This window comes from Pantherophis guttatus, chromosome 11, assembly GCF_059756535.1.
Source record: "Pantherophis guttatus breed Tessera chromosome 11, ASM5975653v1, whole genome shotgun sequence".
Lineage (NCBI taxonomy): Eukaryota > Metazoa > Chordata > Lepidosauria > Squamata > Colubridae > Pantherophis > Pantherophis guttatus.
Window position 1 is genome coordinate 26,736,270 of NC_142073.1, and position 19,749 is coordinate 26,756,018.

The following is a 19,749-nucleotide window of genomic DNA, read 5'->3' on the forward strand; positions in this document are numbered from 1 at the left end:
CAGGGAGCCAGGTACGTAAGCAGCAAGCCCATCTGAACCCCATGACCCCATCTCACAAAGAGGGACTCACATCCGGCAATCTGTGGCACAGTGGTCTCCCTCAGACCAAGACCTTCTTTAATAATAACCGCCACCCCCCCGCCCCTCCCCTGGGCCCTCGGCTGATGGAATGCTCTGAAGCCTGGTGGGCACATCTCAACCAGAGGGACCCTTCCCTCCGGGCCCAACCAGGTCTTCGTAATACCCGCCAGGTCCGCTCACCCCTCTTGAATAAGATCGTAAATGAGGGGGGTCTTATTTACCACGGACCTGGCGTTGCCCAGCATCAGCTGGAGGCCCAGGTCCTGAGTATCTGAGCCACCTAGTATCCGAGGGGAGCCTTGAGGACCGGGGCACGCAATCGCTCTCAAGTAGCGAGTGCGCACCCCCGGCACAAGATAAGGTCCTCTGCTCCCGCCATATCTGCCCCTCCCATCCATCGTGCTGATGATATCCCCAATCCCTCGTCCTGCGCCCTCCAAACCGTTACCCTGTGCCGGGCTGGGCCCTGACCTAGGTGGATTACGCCCCCATCCCCTTTGGTCGCCCTCCCAGTTCCCCTTAAAAGATTATTAAAAACCCTAATTAAAAAAACCCTCAATCCCCGCTTTAAAACATGCCACCTCTCGGGGCTCCAAAGCCCATCCTTAAGGTAGGCCTTCGATAAAGTGGAAGGCCATCGCCGCGAGAGGGGGGCATCTCGCAGCACGAGCAAATCTGCCGAGGTATAAGCCATACAAGTATGATGAGATGGGAAAGGGGAACTTTGGATGTCAGCGATATTTAAAGATAGTCATTGAGGTGAGAGATGGCAAAAAAGACTGGCCAGGATGAAGCTGGAGCCCCTTCACTCTCTCACAGTGATGGGGGCGACCAGATCAGATAGTTGCAGTGCAGGTGGATGGCCACAGCCGTTCTCTCACAGCGGCTGGATGTCAAAGACCAACAATAGTCACTCTCTCCCTGCAGATGGAACAGCAGTCCTTGACCTGGACTCTCAGCTTCTCCCTCCAGCCTGCAATCTCTCCTCCCCAGAGCCAAGGCCTAAAGGTGGTAATCGGGCGGCAGGAATAAACTAGCCAGCAGCAGAAGGAGATAGAGATCAAACATAAAAAATCCAGGAGGGTGATAATAAAGTCCCAGAGTCAGTAATGATGGGAAAATGGGCCGACCTAATAGAGAGTCCAGGCAGCAACGGGGGGGAGGCCATTTTTGCCAATGTGTAAGACAGAGCATTTGTTGGTTGAAAGATTTGGACTTGCCAATTGTTTGACCATTCCAACACAAAGTCAAGGTCTTTTTGAAGGGTAGCAGCATTGTCTGTGGTGTTAAATATTTTTACATTATCGGCAAAGAGAACACAGTTGCTTATAGTATGATCGCAAAGGTCATTTATGTATAGTATGAAGAGTGTTGGTCCTAGAACGCTGCCTTGGGGGACACCACTATTAACAGGTGCAGGATTTAATAGGGCCGCTCCCTATTTTGACCATTTGTTGTTTGTTTGACAGGAATGCAGTTATCCAATTATGTAGGGGTCCGGAGATGACATAGGATTTTAGTTTTAGAAGTAGTTTGTCATGTACCATTGAATCAAAGGCTTTACAGAAGTCTACGTAAATTGCATCTACTGTTTTGCCCTGATCAAGATTTGTAGTCCATATGTTCTTTCAGTGTAAAAGTTGTAGATTACAGGATAATTTTTTTGCTGAAACCAATTGTTTATTAGACAGTAGATTGTTTGTTTCTAGGTGGAGGGTAATGGAATGGTTAATGATTGATTCCATGACTTTGCAGGTGACGCAGCATAAAGAGATTGGTCTGTAATTTTCAAATAGGCTGGGGTCTCCCTTTTTGAATATAGGGATTACCGTGGCTAGTGACCATAGTTTAGGTAGGGAGCTGGTCCTGAAGGAATTTTCAAAGATTAGTTTAGGGGTTCTGCTATAGTGGAAAGCTTTTTTAAGAAGTATGCACATAGTCCATCAAGTTCAATAGACAGAGATGGTTTCAGTCTGTGTAATGCCTTTTCAACGTTACCTTCTGTGAAATCTATTTGTGTTAGATCATTGTAGTTATTTGTGGTATGTCTATTGAATGTTGGACATGAGCCATTGCTGTTTACAAAGATTGAGCCAAAGAATGTATTGAAGAGGTTTGTTTTAACTGCTTCATCATTGCATTCTTTACCGTTAGGTCCTTTTAGGGGTGGGATGGATCTTGAGTCTTCGTTTATTGTCCAATTAATAAGAAGTAGGTTGAAATCACCAAGAAAGATTAGAGGGTATGGGCAGGAGGCTGCCCACGTTAGTAGTGAAGTTAACTTGTTCGCATGTGCGATATAGTAGTCAGGGGCTCTGTAACATAGTAAGAAGCGAAGTGTGGTGTTTAAGGCAGTTCACAGACGATAGTTTCCGGAAGAACGAGTTCATGTGCAATTTGAATATTTTTTAGGTTTAGTGACTTTTTGTAGAAGATAGCTACTCCAGCCTCTCTGTGGGTTTCACGATCAGTCCGGTAAACATGATTTTCTCTTAATGTTATAATGGAGTCAGGGATGAATGCGTTTAGCCATATTTCACAGACAAATATGATGTTAAATATAGTAAGAGGAGGAGTTTGGGCATTTTGTTTACGATGCTTCTTGCGTTTATTAGTTTGCATTTGAGGTCAGTAGTGGTTGGTATTGAGGAAGTAAGGGGTGTACGTACCTAGTTTTAGATGTTGGTTGGGTGGATGTTTTGCATGATGGAGGGTTGGATGTTTTGGGTGATGGAGGGTTGGATGTTGGGGGATTGATTGTGGGTCTTACTTTTTATGCAGTCAGCATGGTAGTCGATGTATAGATTTGTGTCACCTAGGTCTTGGTGTCTTTTGAGTTCTGCATAGAATTCACGGGAACGGATCCATTGTAGTAAAGATAGGTCAGGCCGTGATCGAAGTTTGCTGTGGTTGTGGTTGGATCTGGCAATTGAATTTATAATGTAAACAAACTTTCATTTGAGATGGCCTCATTTTTGCAGATGACTCTACAGAATTGTGGGGCCACTGAGCCATCGCTGTTCTTATATTCTGGGCCATCTCTGGAGACTTCAATGATTTTGTCAGGGGATATGGTTGATATGTGATGACTGCTAATGATGTTACGAACCTTTGTGATATCAGGTTCATTGGTGACATCTAATCCAAATAAGATAGTGTTTTGTCATTTTTGTTCTCACTCAATGGTTAATGAGTATGGAGATGTTGTTTGATGGGTAATGGTTGTTGAATTGGGATAAGATTTTGATCTGTTGAGTTTTCATTTTTCTGTGCTGTAATTTTTTTTTCAAAAGATGTAAAACATGCTTCTAAACTTGATTCTATGGAGTCTATGGTTGTTTGCTGTGTCTTTATAGTTGTTTCTATGATATGGACCCTGTCAGATGTGGCAATTAAGTTATCCAGTTTTGGTATACAACGTGAACATAGATATGGAAAGGAAGGAGTTTCTGGTAGAAAATTTGCTACTTGTTTGCTTATTCTCAGGCAGGTGTGGTGGGCGTATTTGGCACATATGCGTCATTTCTTGAATTCATCATATTCATCAATAGGTTCATTACATTTATAGCATGTGCTGGAGTCGTTGGGGTCATCGTTGATATCCTTCATTTGTGGGCATTTGGTGGTAGAGTTTTTGGAGTTTTTGCTCTGGCATGGTTAATGATCAGTCAATGTTTGACAAAATTAATTAATCAATATCAATAATAAATCAATGATAAATCAATGTCTAGCAAATTAATCAATCAATCAACAAATCAATTAACAAGTTCTCTAATGGTTTCTTTATTTTTAATTGTTCTCTGCGACTCACTACGGATTTCTTACTAACAAGACCATCTGCTAAAAATTAAGCAATGATTCTGGACTCGCCTCAGAAACTAGACTTTTTGTTATATTATACAGCTCCTCCTCTGTTGCGTTATTTAACAATAAAGTCAAGGAAAAGGACCAGATCCCTTACTGACCTGGCTCCCCAACCTTCTCAGAAGCAATCCAAGATTGAGGACTTTGCTTTAACTTGACCTTGACCTCCCTGTTTGGAAACTGTGGCTCCCTTTTATCTGACTGCTGCTGATCGTCGTGATCCTCCATTGGCTGAGGGTGTCGTCCCCCGAGTTGAGAACAAAGGCTCTCCAAAAACTACGGTCACCACTCAACCTTTAAATGAGCCTGCCCTTATTGAACTTTTGGCCCAGCAATGTTTCTTGGTCGCAGAAACAACAGCGAGCATACAGTCACAGCTTGATAAAATAATAAGTACTTTAGACTGCCTGGTTTCCTGGGTTACCGGTGGTTGCCCTGGATGGACTGCTCGGCAACCTGATGCAGTGACAGGGCCCTCCCTGTCGGGCCCCAGCGAAAGTACTGGTCGGTGTGGCCCAGCCAGTGGGTCGAACTCCACACCTCTGGACATGGCAGCCACTTGATTTTACAGCCAAAACAGATGGCCCTTAATATTAATCCCATTAACGGCAAATTGCCTCAATGGGGTTCAATACAGCTGGCAAGGGGCCATATACTACAGTTAGTGGGGTTGACTGCTGATGATTTGAAGGAGGTTGAATTTTTACCCTCCCCTGTATATTGTACCAGAGTGTTACTCAATTTTGACAACCCCAACACCCCTAAACTATTATTCAGGAGAAGATCTCTGCTAAGAGCTTTCGGCATCTTGCCAAGTAGAGTCTTCAAAGATATGTCGATTAAGCCACTTTTAAGAAATCGATAACCTGTGAGCATCAGGAGATTTATAGCCCCCCAAAAACCCTTAGCAGCACATATTAATGTGCCAATTTTGAATGCCATTCTCGATACTAGCCCATCTACTAAATATTCATCCATTCCTGTAAGACCTCCTGATGGCGTCCTCTCAGATAGTACTTTGGCTGCTCTTCCTACAGATGGTCAAACCAACCCCCCTCAGTGAGGTACATCTCATCAGGAAGTTTGCCATGATTTGATCAACTGGGAAGAAATGGCTCCAAAGGAAGCGACACCAGCCCAGGGCTTCCAAGGCTCCTTAGTGAAAAAGCCTCAGGCCAGTGTCTCTGGGATTCCATCCATCCATGAAATTGATTCATCTCTAGACAATCTCTGGAATCTGGAGGAGATAGAGCTTTTCGACTCCTTTCGTGCGCTCCCACAATCAGAAAGGGCCCAAATTATAAAGCGTCTGACTGCAGTTAAATCCAAGCTTTGGAGTCTTTCACTACTTGATAAGGATCCCCTTGGACTTCAGGGAGTCCACACCGTTTTACCAGAGGCAGTTCCCTCGGCCCTTTTTCCAGAATGTCCAATTCGTAAATTTGAAGATCCAGGGCTACTTCAAACCCCGTCTGCTGATGTCACTGAATGCCTGCAACCAACTAATGTTACAAGCACAAACTGGACTGCGTTCAGAGCCCTACAGCCTCATGAACAAGGCTTGCCTCCCTTCCCCTCTTCCTTGCCTTTGTCTCCCAAGAGGGTGACATTCCCATCTAATAACGGGTGTATCTTTTCGGATCTGAAGGGCTCTCTGGAAAAAATTAATTATACAGAATGACTAGCAAACCTGGCATTCCCCCCTTGCACATTTAAATGCCTCTCGTGGAACATAGCAGGTTGGGGGAGAAGGTGCAGCACCACAGAATTTATCAACTATATTCAGTCATTCGATGTGGTCCTGCTTCAGGAGACCTGGGCATGTGATAAGATATTCCTTACAGGATTTACGGTCATTTCTTTAACTGCTACCAAACAATCTATGACGGGAAGACCTAAGGGTGGCTTAGCTTGCTTGGTCTCTACTTCTTTAAAAGTGGAGACAGTGGAGCTGCCCCCCTGTGGCTCCTTAGCTATGGCGCTCCTAATTAAGAGAGGTTGCAGCAAAATGTTAGTGTTCAATGTCTACCTTCCCCCGACGGTGAGGCAAGCCGACACTAAGGCTCAATGGGACGAACTGGAGAGTTATATTACCTGTATTGAAACCAAATTTCCAGCGCTGCACATCTTTATAGGGGGTGACTTTAATGCCCGATTGGGAGGCCAAGTTCCCCCATTGATTGAGGCACTCTACTCCCAAGAAATTTGCCAGGCCATAGGACATCAGATTTCAGCCAGGCATTCTAAGGATGAATTAACAAATTTTGCCGGCGTTCAACTAGCCCTTTTAGCATCCCAACATAATAAGATAATCCTTAATGGGAGTACCCCAGCCCATCTAGCGGGTGAATTTACTTTCAATTCCTCACAGGGGAGTAGTGTTATTGATTTTGTGCTGGTTTCCCAGCTACTAAGACAGGCAGTCCATGTCTTTTTTGTGGACTGCCTCACGGAGAGCGACCACTACCCCCTGGTTACAATCATTGGGCTCTTTTCAATTATACATCTGCCTAGGGGCCCTCAAATATTGGATCCCTATGTGGCCTCTTATGCGAGGAGGATCAAATGGTCTTCCAAGACTGAAAGAAAGTTCCACTCTCTTTTATCATCTCCGGACTGTCTTAGCCTATACAATCAGGCCTTAACATGCAGTGACTCAGAGGCAATCTCGTCTTTCGAATCACTAATTAATAGTGTCCAAAGGGAGCTAGGAGCTGACCGTAGGCCAAGTGGCCCATATCATCCAAGAAGCAATCCCTGGTTTGATGAAGAATGTCTGCTGTTTAGGAGCAAGATTAGTCAGGTTTACCTGCTTTATCGTAATCGAGGGGATAAACGCTCACTTGAGGACTATTATCGCCTGAAGTGGGAGTATAAAGGATTATTTGTTAAGAAAAAGAGGGCTAAAGAAAAAGAGAAGTGGGATCTACTTCTCCTCTCCATCCAGCAGAAGAACACTCAACTATTTTGGCAAATTGTTGCCACTTCGTTGCCTGGTCATCAAGAACTCCCTCTCTGTTGTATTTCCAACAGAGATTGGGAAAACCATTTTGGGTCAATCTTCCAGGCTTCCAGTCACGACCGGACTTGGACCACAACTGCCCCCTGCAATTCCAGACTGGCATCCCGTGATTCATGCTGAGATTAATGAGTTTATCTCTGAACTCAAGTCAGGCAAAGCCCCTGGCCATGATGCTATACCCCGATTTGTTAAAATCTAATCCTGAGTGGTGGATTCCTCTTTTAGCAACACTCTTCACCCATATTAATACCTCTGGTAGGATCCCTACCTCCTGGAGTCTAGCAATCATTGTTCCTGTTTTTAAACGAGGAAATAGGAACAACCCAGCCGATTATCATCCTATAAGTCTGCTCTCCATCATTGGAAAATTGTATGCTAAATATCTCCAACGCAGACTCCTCACCTGGGTCGAGGAATCCAACATCATTGGTTCTGAACAGATTGGGTTTAAAGCGGGCTGTGCCACATTGGACCACTGCTTTGTCCTAGCACACCTGGTTGATAAATACGCCACCATACCAGGTGGTAAACTTTTTACTGCTTTTATCGATCTAAAGCAGCGTTTGATTTAATCTCAAGGGAATTGTTGTGGTCAAAATTGCTCAAAAGTTCCATTGATAGACGTCTTCTGTTCTTAATTAGATCCCTACATAATCAGACTTTTAGCCAGGTCAGGCGCGGTTTGCAGGGAGAACTCTCAAATCCTATCCCGATAAAGAGCGGAGTAAGGCAGGGCTGTGTCCTGGCTCCTCTTCTGTTTAACTTATTCTTATCTGACTTGGCCTCTTACATTGGACATACTGAGTCCCATGCCCCAAAGTTGTCAACTACGAAGATCTCGCTTCTCCTTTATGCTGACGATGCGGTCCTCCTATCACTGTCAAGGCTTGGTCTGAAAAGGCTACTTTCTGCATTTGGATCCTACTACGCTGAGAACCACTTGTCCATTAATTATGACAAATCAAAAGTATTGGTGTTCTCTAGAGCCCGGAAGCTATACAACTGGGCTATTAAAGGTAATGCTGTTAAGCAGGTTCTCCATTTTAAGTATTTTGGTATCCATTTTCAGAACACCGGTGCTTGGACTAGACATTGAACTCAGGTGCTGAATTCAGCCTCCTGTAGCCATCAGCAGATTCTAAGATTTTTCTATACCCAAGGAGGCCAATTTATTCCTTCTGTTCTGCGTATTTACAAAGCCAAAACCCTGACCCAAACTCTTTACGGAATTCCTATATGGATACGGGGCTTCAAGGAGTGTATTGAAAGAACTCAGGCTGGTTTTTTTAGGAAACTTTTGGGTCTCTCTCCCTGTGTTGACTTTGCTTTGATGTACCTGGAATTGGGCATTCGATTAACACCTTTAAATGGTGGTTTTGGGCGCTCTTTTTGGCAGCCCCTGGTAGCTACCTCTCCCTGGTGTTAGCTGACTCCTATACTTCTCGATGGGAGAGGGAGATGGAAGAAACTCTACCTGCTAGGTTTTTGGGGGGATGCATTGGGAGACTATGGCCTTAAGGATGCCCAATCTAGGGTAGTCCAACGGCTTGTGGACATAGACTTGCAATATCTAAAAGCTAGAGCTAATAAAACCTGCTCCCCTCTGAACTTCAGCCAATTTAACAATTATGGACTGAGGATGGCCTCATATTTTTACACTTTAACCATCCCTAAGTATAGAAGAGTCTTCTCCCTTGCTCGTTTCAACGTCTTGCCCTCAGCATTGCTGGACGGACGATTTAAGAGGCTCCCGATAAGTGAGTGGTTATGCCCCTGTGATAGAGCCGAGGTTGAAACTGTGGAGCATGTTCTTTTATACTGTCCTATGTATAACGCAGGCAGGACTAAATTACTGTCTCTCTTAGAAACAGATCTCTCTGGATCCAATGCTAGTAATTTGACCTTATATTGTTTAGGGGATGGCTCCTCACACATTACTTTTCAGGTTTCTAAATTTTTTTTAAGAGCTGTAACTATTAGAGGAGAACGATGTAATTCCTCTCAGCCAAGGCTTCTAGTAGCCAATTGTTTATGATGTTACTTTCCCCACGTTCTTTTGCAATTATATTTGTATTTTGGTCTGTGACCGCAAATAAAAGTTATTATTATAAATTAAGCAATGTTTCTTTTAAGGAGCAGCTTTCTGTGATCTCTCTCTCTCTCTCACACACACACGTCTTTACAAACACAGAGGAGATTCTAACACAGGAAGAAGCAATTTCCCCAGAGCCATGGATTACTAAAAAAACCAAATGGAAGAAGCGGAGAAAGAGAGGTAAAAGGGCGGGAATTTTAATCAAGCTAAGAAATAGGAGAAATAAAACACTGCCTTCAATTTTCCTAACCAATGTACATTCACTTGCTAATAAGATGGATGAAATACTCCTTTTAAACAGATACAATTCTGATTTTTACAATTCAGCAGCTCTATGCTTCTCTGAAACCTTGGTTAAATGAATCAATTAAAGATAGCAGCCTGCATATCTCAGGGTTTCAGATTCAACGATCAGATAGAATTGTAGAAACATCTGGTAAAAAGAATGGAGGAGGCTTATGCTTACATATCAAAAACAGCTGGTCTCAGGATATAACTATAATATACAAATTCTGTGACGAAAATCTAGAAACATTAATTATCAACTGTAAACCATACTATTCGCCTTGTGAATTTTCCTCATTTCTTCTAATTGCTGTTTATGTCCCACCACAAGCCTGTGTAAACAAAGCATTACGAACTCTAGCTGACCAAATTATGGAGGCTGAAGCCAAATACCCCAATTCACTGGCCATTATTTGGGGAGATCTAAACAAGGCAAACTTAAGGAAAGAGCTACCAAAATACTTTTAGCATGTCAATTGTCCCACTAGAGGCAAGAATACTTTAGACCATTGCTACACAACACTAAAAGATGCTTATCGGGCTTTATCACAAGCAGCTGTAGGACACTCTGATCATTGCATGATTCACCTTGTACCTGCTTACAGGCAAAGACTTAAAACCACAAAACCAACAATTAAATCAATGAAGACCTGGACTGAGGAGGCAAAATTAAAGCTACAGGCTTGCTTTTACTGCACTGATTGGAATATTTTTGAAGATACTTCTGCAGACCTGGATGAACTCACAGATACTGTAACATCATATGTCAGCTTCTGTGAAGACCTATGTGTAGCGACAAGGAACTTGCGACTATACAGTAACAACAAACCTTGGTTCACAGCTAAACTTAAGCAGCTACCTCGTTCCAAAGAGGAAGTCTACAGAAAAGGTGATAAAATGCTGTACAATCAGGCCAGAACTGTATTAACAAGGGAGATTAGAGCAGCAAAAAGAAGCTACTCTGAAAAGCTAAAGAATCAGTTCTCAACAAATGAACCAACAAACATGTGGAAAACTCTTAAAAATATCACCAGCTACAGCAAACCTCCTTCCCAGGCTGAAGAAAATCAACAAATGGCAGATGACCTGAACGTGTTTTATTGCAGGTTTGACTGCAGGTTTGAAAGGTTTGAAAGGAAACTACAGCCACTTATCTCCATAACCCCCATCTCAGACATACCAACCTCCTACACCCAAACCTCCTACACCCAAACCTCCTACAACTGACCCCATCCTATGGGGTTCACAAACCCTGGTGATCACAGAAAAGGAAGTGCAAGATCTATTTTACAGACAAAAGCCAGGAAAAGCTCCAGGCCCAGACAAGGTAACTCCTTCTTGCTTAAAAGTCTGTGCTGACCAATTGCCCTCCATCTTTACCTGAATCTTCAATAAATCACGTTCCTTCTTGCTTCAAACGCTCTACTATCATCCCAGTGCCGAAGAAGCCCACCATCAAAGAACTGAATGACTACAGACTCGCGACTCGGCTGAGGAACTGGTGGCCACCTGGGATAGGGCAGCCGCTAGAGCCTTGGACCGCGTCGCACCTTTGCGTCCTCTGACTCGGTGCCGATCTCAACCAGCTCCTTGGTTCTCCAAGGAGCTGAAGGAGATGAAGCACCGGAAAAGATGCCTAGAGAGCGATTGGAGGTCCAGCCACACCGAATCTGACCGGACACTGGTGAGGTCTTATATCAAGACCTACCTAGTGGCGATAAGAGTGGCGAAATCTAACTATTTTTCCACTCTTATTGCATCTGCAGAGAACCGCCCAGCCGCCCTGTTTAGGGTGACCCGCTCTCTCCTACGGGTGGGAGCAAGGGAGGATCCCTTGCAGGGTAGAGCTGAGGATTTTGGACAATTCCTGCATGATAAAATCGCTCAGATTTGGGCCGGCCTGGACTCCGATTGGATAGCCTCGGACGGGATGACGGAGGTGAGTCTTGAGAGTGTCACCTGGGAAGAGTCTGACCATGTGACTCCTGAGGACGTAGACAGGATTTTGGGGAGGCTTAACGCTACCACATGTTTACTGGACCCATGTCCCTCCTGGTTGGTGCTGGCCTCCCGGGACGTTACACGAGGCTGGTTTCAGGAGATTACCAACGCTTCATTGAGTGAGGTTGTCTTCCCATCCGCCCTGAAAGGGGCGGTGGTGAGGCCCCTCCTCAAGAAGCCTTCCCTGGACCCGGCTGTATTAGGTAACTATCGTCCTGTCTCCAACCTCCGCTTCGCGGTGAAGGTTGTTGAGAGTGTGGTGGCGGGACAACTTCCTCGATTCCTGGATGAAGCTGTCTATCTAGATCCGTGCCAGTCGGGCTTCAGGGCGGGTTACAGTACGGAAACGGCATTGATCGCATTGGTTGATGATCTCTGGAGGGCCTGGGACAGGGGTTGCTCCTCTGTCCTGGTCCTCCTAGATCTCTCAGCGGCTTTTGATACCATCGATCATGGTATCATGCTGCATTGGCTAGAGGGGGTGGGAGCGGGGGGCACCGTGCTACGGTGGTTCTCCTCCTTCCTCTCTGACCATACGCAGTTTGTGTTAATGGGGGGGCAGAGGTCAACCTTGAGGTTCCTCACTTGTGGGGTGCCGCAAGGGTCGGTCCTCTCGCCCCTTCTGTTTAACATTTATGTGAAGCCGCTGGGTGAGATCATCCATGGCTTTGGGGTGAAGTGTCAACTGTATGCCGATGACAAGCAGTTGTACATTTCAACCCCAGGCCACCCCAATGATGCCCTTGACATGATGTCCCGCTGCCTGGAGGCCGTGCGGATCTGGATGGGAAGGAACAGGCTCAGACTCAACCCCTCCAAGACTGAGTGGCTGTGGCTGTGGCTCCCGACGGCCCGATAAAGCCAGCTGACACCATCGCTGGCTATTGGGGATGAGATCTTACTTCCCTCAGAGAGGGCTCACAACTTGGGCGTCCTCCTGGACTCATGGCTGTCCTTGGAGGATCATATGACAGCCGTGGCCAGGGAGGCTTTTTATCAGGTTCGCCTGATCTCCCAGTTGCGTCCCTTTCTGGATCGGGATGCCCTGCGCACAGTCACTCACGCCCTCGTCACTTCTCGGCTGGACTATTGTAATGCTCTCTACATGGGGCTCCTCTTGAGGAGCACCCAGAGGCTCCAGCTGGTCCAGAATGCAGCCGCGCAAGTAATAATGGGGGCGACTCATGGCTCTCATGTAGTGGCTCTGCACTACATCCTACAACATCTTGAATCTCGAAAGACCTACGCAAGGGTCCTCTTTGTAGACTTTAGTTCAGCATTCAATACCATCATTCAAGACACTCTTCTAACTAAGCTAAACCAGCTACAGGTACCTGAACATACTTGTAAGTGGATCATAAACTTCCTAACAAACAGGAAGCAGCAGGTGAAGTTAAGCAGAAACATATCAGATACCTGTACAATTAGCACAGGCCCCCCCCCAAGACTGTGTGCTCTCCCCACTTTTCTTCTCTCTGTATACCAATGACTGCATCTCCAACGATCCATCTGTTAAACTACTGAAGTTCGCAGATGATACAACAGTGATTGGTCTCATTCGAGACAATGATGAATCCGCATACAGACAGGAGGTTGAACAACTAGCCTTGTGGTGTGACCGGAACAATCTGGAACTGAACACACTCAAAACCGTAGAAATGGTGGTAGACTTTAGGAGAAACCCTCCCATACTTCTACCTCTTACAATACTAGACAACACAGTATCAATAGTAGAGACCTTCAAATTTCTAAGTTCTATCATATCTCAAGATCTAAAATGGACACCTAACATCAAAAACATCATCAAAAAAGCACAACAAAAAATGTTCTTTCTGCACCAACTCAGAAAGCTCAAGCTGCCCAAGGAGCTGCTGATACAGTTCTACAGAGCAACTGTTGAGTCTGTCATCTGCACCTCTATAATTGTCTGGTTTGGTTCTGCAAACCTACAAGACAGACACAGGCTTCAGAGGATAATTAGGACTGCAGAAAAAAGATTGCTACCAACCTGCCTTCCATTGAGGATCTGTATACTGCACGAGTCAAAAAGAGGGCTGTGAAAATATTTACAGACCCCCTTGCATCCTGGACATAAATTGCTTCAACTCCTACCCTCAAAATGATGCTATAGAGCACTGCACACCAAAACAACTAGACACAAGAACAGTTTTTTCCCGAACGCCATCACTCTGCTAAAAAAGTAATTCCCTCAACACTGTCAAACTATTCACTAAGGCTGCATTACTATTACTATTAGTCTTCTCATCATTCCTATCACCCATCTCCTCCCATTTATGAATGCATGACTATAACTTTGTTGCTTGTATCCTTATGATTTATATTGATATTGGTTGTTTCCTAGTATGATTTGATTACTTATTTGTACCCTATGACTATCATTAAGTGTTGTACCTTATGATTCTTGACAAATGTATCTTGTCTTTTTATGTACACTGAGAGCATATGCACCAAAGACAAATTCCTTGTGTGTCCAATCACACTTGGCCAATAAAGAATTCTGTTCTGTTCCGTTCCGTTCCGTTCCGTTCCGTTCCATTCCGTTCCGTTCCATTCCATTCCATTCAATTCTATTCTCATTTTTCAAGTCCTGGCCATGCATGTATCAGCTCCTATACTGACCCTCCCCCACAACACCAGCAATCTTTCAAAGGACTTGAGATTCCAATTTCCCAGAGGGAACGGCTCACAGAATTCTGGCCTTTGGGTTAGTCTGATGTCAAAAGCCAGTAGGATGTCATGGTATCAAAGCACTCACCTTCTCCACGCGGAAAGTAACTGCTTTGGAGGAAATCTGCAGAACTGGTGCGATGAATTCACAAGTAACATCAATCTTCATGATACATTCTTTTCCAGACTGCTTCCCTATGATCGCGTGGCACAGCAATCTCTCCTTTACCAGCTGTTCAGGCAAAGAGCAGCAAAATGAACATGGCTGAGCCAGCTGGCCAGAAACCCTGTGAGTCCCTTGGAAATGCCTGCTTCGGTCAGTTTGCCACCCAAACCTCCCATTCACCATGTGTTCTGCCCAGCACTAGTTACTCTGTAGACTGACTACATTTCTTCTTTTTTACTGTACAAGACTTGGAGCTGAAACAGTGAGATGATCTGCCTCCATCAGGAAGCCATTCCCCCACTAGCCTCCTGTGAGCACCTTCGTCAAAGGTCAAAGGTCTCCAACTTTGGCAACCTTAAGACTTGTGCAATTCCCAGAATTCCCAACCAGCCATGGTCTTCTAAAATAGGGTTCTCCAATCTTGTCAACTTGTGGATTTCAACTCCCAGAATTTCTCAGTTGACAAGGTTAGAAACCCCCGCTGCAGAGCAGTGTTTTGCAATCTTAGGCATGTTAACCTTAGGCATGTTAAGATGTGTGGATTTCAACTCCCAGAATATCTGGGAGTTGAAATCCCACAAGTCTTAAAGTTGCCAAGTTTGGAGAGCCCTGCTCTAGCAATCAAGAGAATCCCTTCCCAACTCTGACTGCTTTTGCTGGCCTGCCTAGAAAAAACAACAGCTTCATCCTACTTGCTGTTGCCTATTTCTCCCCGAGCCATGAGCCTTCTTGTAAACATTTGGGAATGAAAATGCTTTCTGCCATCTCACTGGGAAGGGCTTCCCCCACAGGAAGCCTCTGCTATCCAGTTCTTAATGCCTGCTCATGAAGACCCTCAACATTAACCCCAGGCCACAGACATGCCCTATTGAAAGCGGGGCCAGACTGAAAAGATCCCCTTCGGTCATCAATTGAAGGAGATTTTCTCAGGGCTCCAGGAGCAAGAGCAAGTTACATCATTTCCAAGTAGCAGATATAAAGATACAAATTGTAGCAGCATATTCATCTCAGAGTAAAGAGGAAGATAAAAATCCAGTTCTGGGCACTAAAAACTCACAGTCAGAGTTTAAAAAGCAGAAAAGGTGAATGAAACACAGACAGGCAAGAAAACAGAGCATGCTATCCAATAACATTTATAACCTTACTTGGGTGGTTCTTTTAAGGTGACCATATGGCACTTACAGCAGCTAAGTCGCAAAGATGCTTTTTCAAGAGGCAATTGGGTTTTCTTTGTTTTTTCCTTGAAGACATCTTACTTCTCATCCAAAATTGAAGAAATGTTTTGAACAAAAAAAGTAAGAAAGTCCAGTTGTCTTTTGAAAAGCACTTTTGGGACAACCATGACCTGGATGAACGAGAATCTCCATAGACATACAACAGCTAAGCGAGACCTGATTGTCCAGATCATATAATTCTAGCAATTGCAGCCAACTGGCCTGCTCAGAAGATGTTGAGCATTCCCAGAACCTGACATGCCATGCCATCAATCAAAGGGATGCTTTGCATCACAGAGATTAGAAGGAACTCTGGAGATCATCTGCCCATAAGCATAGGATCCTGAAGAATACCTTGGGAACCTCAGAAGATCCTTCCAGGACCATGTCCATACTCTTTCCTGGGGTCAGTTCCATTCTCAGTGGCTGAAGCTTGAACACAGGACCTTGAGATTCTGTCTTTGAGGGGATGGCCTGGCTCTTGGTGTTGGTGCTGATGGCAGGGAGTGTGTTGTGCTGGCGAAATGGGGCGAAACCTTCAGTCATCCAATAAAGCTGATGGGTGCGACGCCCACAGTTGGTGATCTTGAAACGATAGCAGCAGGGATCCAAACTAGCAAAGTGACAGAAGACAGGCTTATTATACAATTCCATTTCAGAGGAAGCAACCAGATGCAAAATACAGCAAACAAATAAAGACAAGATACAAGAGAAAGAAAATCTAACTGTAGGTTACACTAATACCACTCACCACGAATAATTCTAACCCTGCCTATGTCAACTTCGAAATGGATCCAAGCTGCCACAGCCATCTTTTCGTTTCTCAGCTTGCCACACAGTAAGGGAGTTGGGGGCGGGGAAGAGGCTTGGAATGTCAGACCAGACAATAACAATAGATCGTCCTGTGGGAACCAAGGTCATCTCAACAGGTGCTGGCCAGAGACTGGAAAGAGTTACCAGGGAGATGCCAGACCACCTAATTGGACAATGTGACCTGTGACAAAGAAGGAGGGGAATATCTATTTTTTAATTATATGAAAACCATGGGAAATAGAGTTGGTTTTGCTTTCATGCGTGCCAAAATGATGTACTCAATAAAATAGTTCTTTGAGAAATCTGAATATCTTGGAGTGCTGACTTGGTTGGGTTCATCAGTCAGCCTATCGATGAAGCATACGATACACTGTTTCATATCACTTCTCTTTCTTGAGGATCTTATCAACTCCATCCAACCCTGCTTTGCTAAGTCATTCTGTTTTTCTCAACCTCACTGTGGCAGCCCCTCAAATATTGGCAGACTGCTCTCATGTCCACCCCCCACTAGTCCTTCTCTTCGTTAGGCTAGACATACCCACTTCCCACAACTGTTTACCATATGTTTTATCCTCCAACCCACTAATCATCTTTGCTGCTCTTCTCTGTGTTCTTTCTAGAGTCTCTTTCTAGTTAGCAGCTTCACATATCAACATAAAATTAGGCTTCAATCTAGAACACTTTAAAATCCTGTTTCAAAGGCCCTTCCTTGCCCTTTTATGGATTCCGACCACTCAGCCGAAATCCATAAAACGGCAAAGAAGGGCCCTTGAAACAGGATTCTAAGGTGTTCTAGACTGAAGCCCAATTTTATGTTGATAATGTAGTGGAATTGTTTCAAAGGCAGCACTGTAAACTCAGCAAAAAGCAATCGTATAATAAGACCCTAACAAAATATGTGAAGCTGCTGAAAAGCACCATTTAGACCATTGTGTTCCTCAAGGCAGGTATCCAAATCTGCCTTCCATAATTTAAATCCACATCTTATACTATTATCAAACTAGGTATCTCTCATGAGTATCTTACCATTTTATTTTTTTCTGAAGTGAAGAACTTTGCATTGTTCTTACATTTATTCATTATGTTCATTACTATTTCATTGCATTTCATTATTTCATTGCTATTCAGCCCACTTCTCTAACCTATCAATTTACAAATTATTTTGAGTTTGGCTTCTGTCTTCTAGAGTAAAACGTATCTTGTCCAGTTTTGATTCATTTGCTAAATTTCATAAAATTTCCTCTATCTTTTTGTCCTAGTTGTTAACAAGAATATGAAAGCAATTCAGATTTAGGAATGAATCCAACTGAGTAACCTCTGAACCATCTTCACCTGGACTGAATTATACTTACCTAACGAAATGTGCCTTTTGTAAGCTTGACTGAGCTTCCCATGTGGGTCAGAGCCCTCTGGCTCCTGATCAACTACAGACAAAAATGACCCTTACCTGAAATGGGGTCCCAGATTGATGGCAGGAGCAAATGGCTTGTCTGTGACAATGGTAGTTCCAATGCCAGTGGCCAGGACTGGAATAATATAAGAATTACTGTTCTCTATAGCCAAGTTGATTTTGTCCTGAAACAATACGGTATCATCCAAATTAACAATAAGAGTAAGTGATATTTCCGCCTCTGGAGGAACAACCCCTTCACTGGGGTCAATTCTCCACTGCGAAGGAGTACGGGCCTGAAACACAATAAAAAATACACAATCAATCAACTCCTCTGTGCCAGACCTCAATATTTTAAAAGGCAAGTTACGTATTAAGGAAATACAAATATGTTAAATCATTGTAAAAAAAACCCCATCCTGCGCATTAAAATGGGTGTACTTTTACTACCAAGAATTGACAAACAAAACATATCAAGGATACCCTAAAGTTAAAACTTACTTTAAATTGAGTTGTTATTTTTTAAGATTCTTTTGATATGCCATGCTATACTAAAGGTAGCACTTCTGGAATGGATGTGAGTTTGGTGGGACCACAAAATAGGCAAAGTAATAGAAAATGAAGAAGATAAATACTCTGAGACTTTAGAATTCAAATAAATGAACACCTGCCACGTAACACCCCAACTGCTGAAGAGAAAGACAAAACAGTCTGGACAGTGGAGGTGGCAATACCTGGAGAGAGCAGAACAGAATAGAAGATAACTAAAGCAAAGCAAAGATAGCACCAATAGTCACAGACTCCTTGGGTGCAACCCCAAAACAGCTGGAGCACCACTTGAATACCATGGGCATTGACAATTTAATCATTGATCAGTCAATTGCAAAAGGCAGCTTGACTCAGAACAGCTGATATCCTGTGACGAGACCTTTAACACCATCAAGCATCAACATCTGCCTATCCAAGATCCTTGGGAAGGACTTGACAGGTGGATAAAAATGCCAATCCAGTCTAAGCATTTGGTTGTCTGTGTAACAAACCATCATCACCATCATTTATTTTATTTATTTAGAGAAACTGCAAATATGTTATTCCAAGTGTTAAGGAACATGAAAATAGATGTGATCCATCTATTTTCTATTCAAACAAAATTAAAGGATGCAGGAATATGTGTACTATAGCAGAGATTTTCTGATGTTTTACAATAGTATTTTGTACCATTCATAGTATAATCATTATAATTAGTAAACCAATAACTTTTGATTCATTAGTAAACCAGTAACTACTGATAAAATATAAGGCAGATTTCTTTCTTTTTCTGCTTTCTTTTCTTTGTCTATACTTTTTTGTTTGTTCTAATTTTTACTTCTACCAAGGAGCTCAGTATATATCTCAGCAAAACGGTTTCTGTCAAGCCTGCCCCAAACCCCCAAAGGCTTGTAAATCACATGAAGAGACATCACTACCCACTGCTAAAGAGGGTCTGGCATATTGTACAACACCAGCCAATTCCGTTAGGTTATGATCCAGCACATTGCACAAACTCAGAAAAAGGGTTAATTTAGTAGTCAAAACATATGATACAAATGCTGCTATGGAGTTGAGTGCACATATGTGCTGTATGTATTAGGCATCTACCAATTAGAAACATGTATAACTCTGTATATCATCAGTTGTAAGAAAACAACAGACAAGGTAGTTGGTGGGATCTGGAGCTAAGTTGAATGAAAAGGCTGGCTGGCCTTGAATCGCTCATGTGATGAAGCAGCTGAAAGGTGTTCTGCTCTAAACCTTCACCGAGTCTACCTAGCAGTTCTATAGTATCAATAGGTGAGCAGCAATCAACCTGCCACTCTGATCAGCACCTTATGTGGCCTCTGGTTCCTTCTGCCTGACAGGCAGCCAAAACAAGCACTTGCCCACCTCCTTCTAGACTTCTTGGATGCCACTGGCTGACAGCTACAGTCTTACTGTATTTTTAGTAATTTATTTAATTTTTGGACTAGAAGACTTCCAGGGTCCCTTCCAACCTTACTGTTCTATGTTCTATATTCCAAATTGCTAACTACTAATCCATATCTCTTCTTGGAATATCCACAGCTCCAAGTGCTATCCATCTGGAAATGACTT

The 19,749-nt window shown here is 43.7% G+C and overlaps 1 protein-coding gene and 1 pseudogene across 6 annotated transcripts in view; both read right to left on the reverse strand.

Annotated features, from left to right (window-relative positions):
- HYDIN (HYDIN axonemal central pair apparatus protein) overlaps positions 1–19,749 on the reverse strand; it is a 416,706-nt gene that overhangs the window by 286,630 nt on the left and 110,327 nt on the right. For all 6 annotated transcript variants that reach the window (XM_087877179.1, XM_087877178.1, XM_034425679.3 and 3 more), the window contains 3 exons: positions 17,677–17,915; positions 15,771–16,029; positions 14,125–14,268 (listed from right to left, as the gene is read on the reverse strand). In XM_087877179.1, the coding sequence (XP_087733305.1) occupies positions 14,125–14,268; positions 15,771–16,029; positions 17,677–17,915 (642 nt within the window). The remainder of the gene's footprint in view (positions 1–14,124; positions 14,269–15,770; positions 16,030–17,676; positions 17,916–19,749) is intronic.
- Positions 2,621–3,809, reverse strand: LOC148112318 (uncharacterized; annotated as a pseudogene).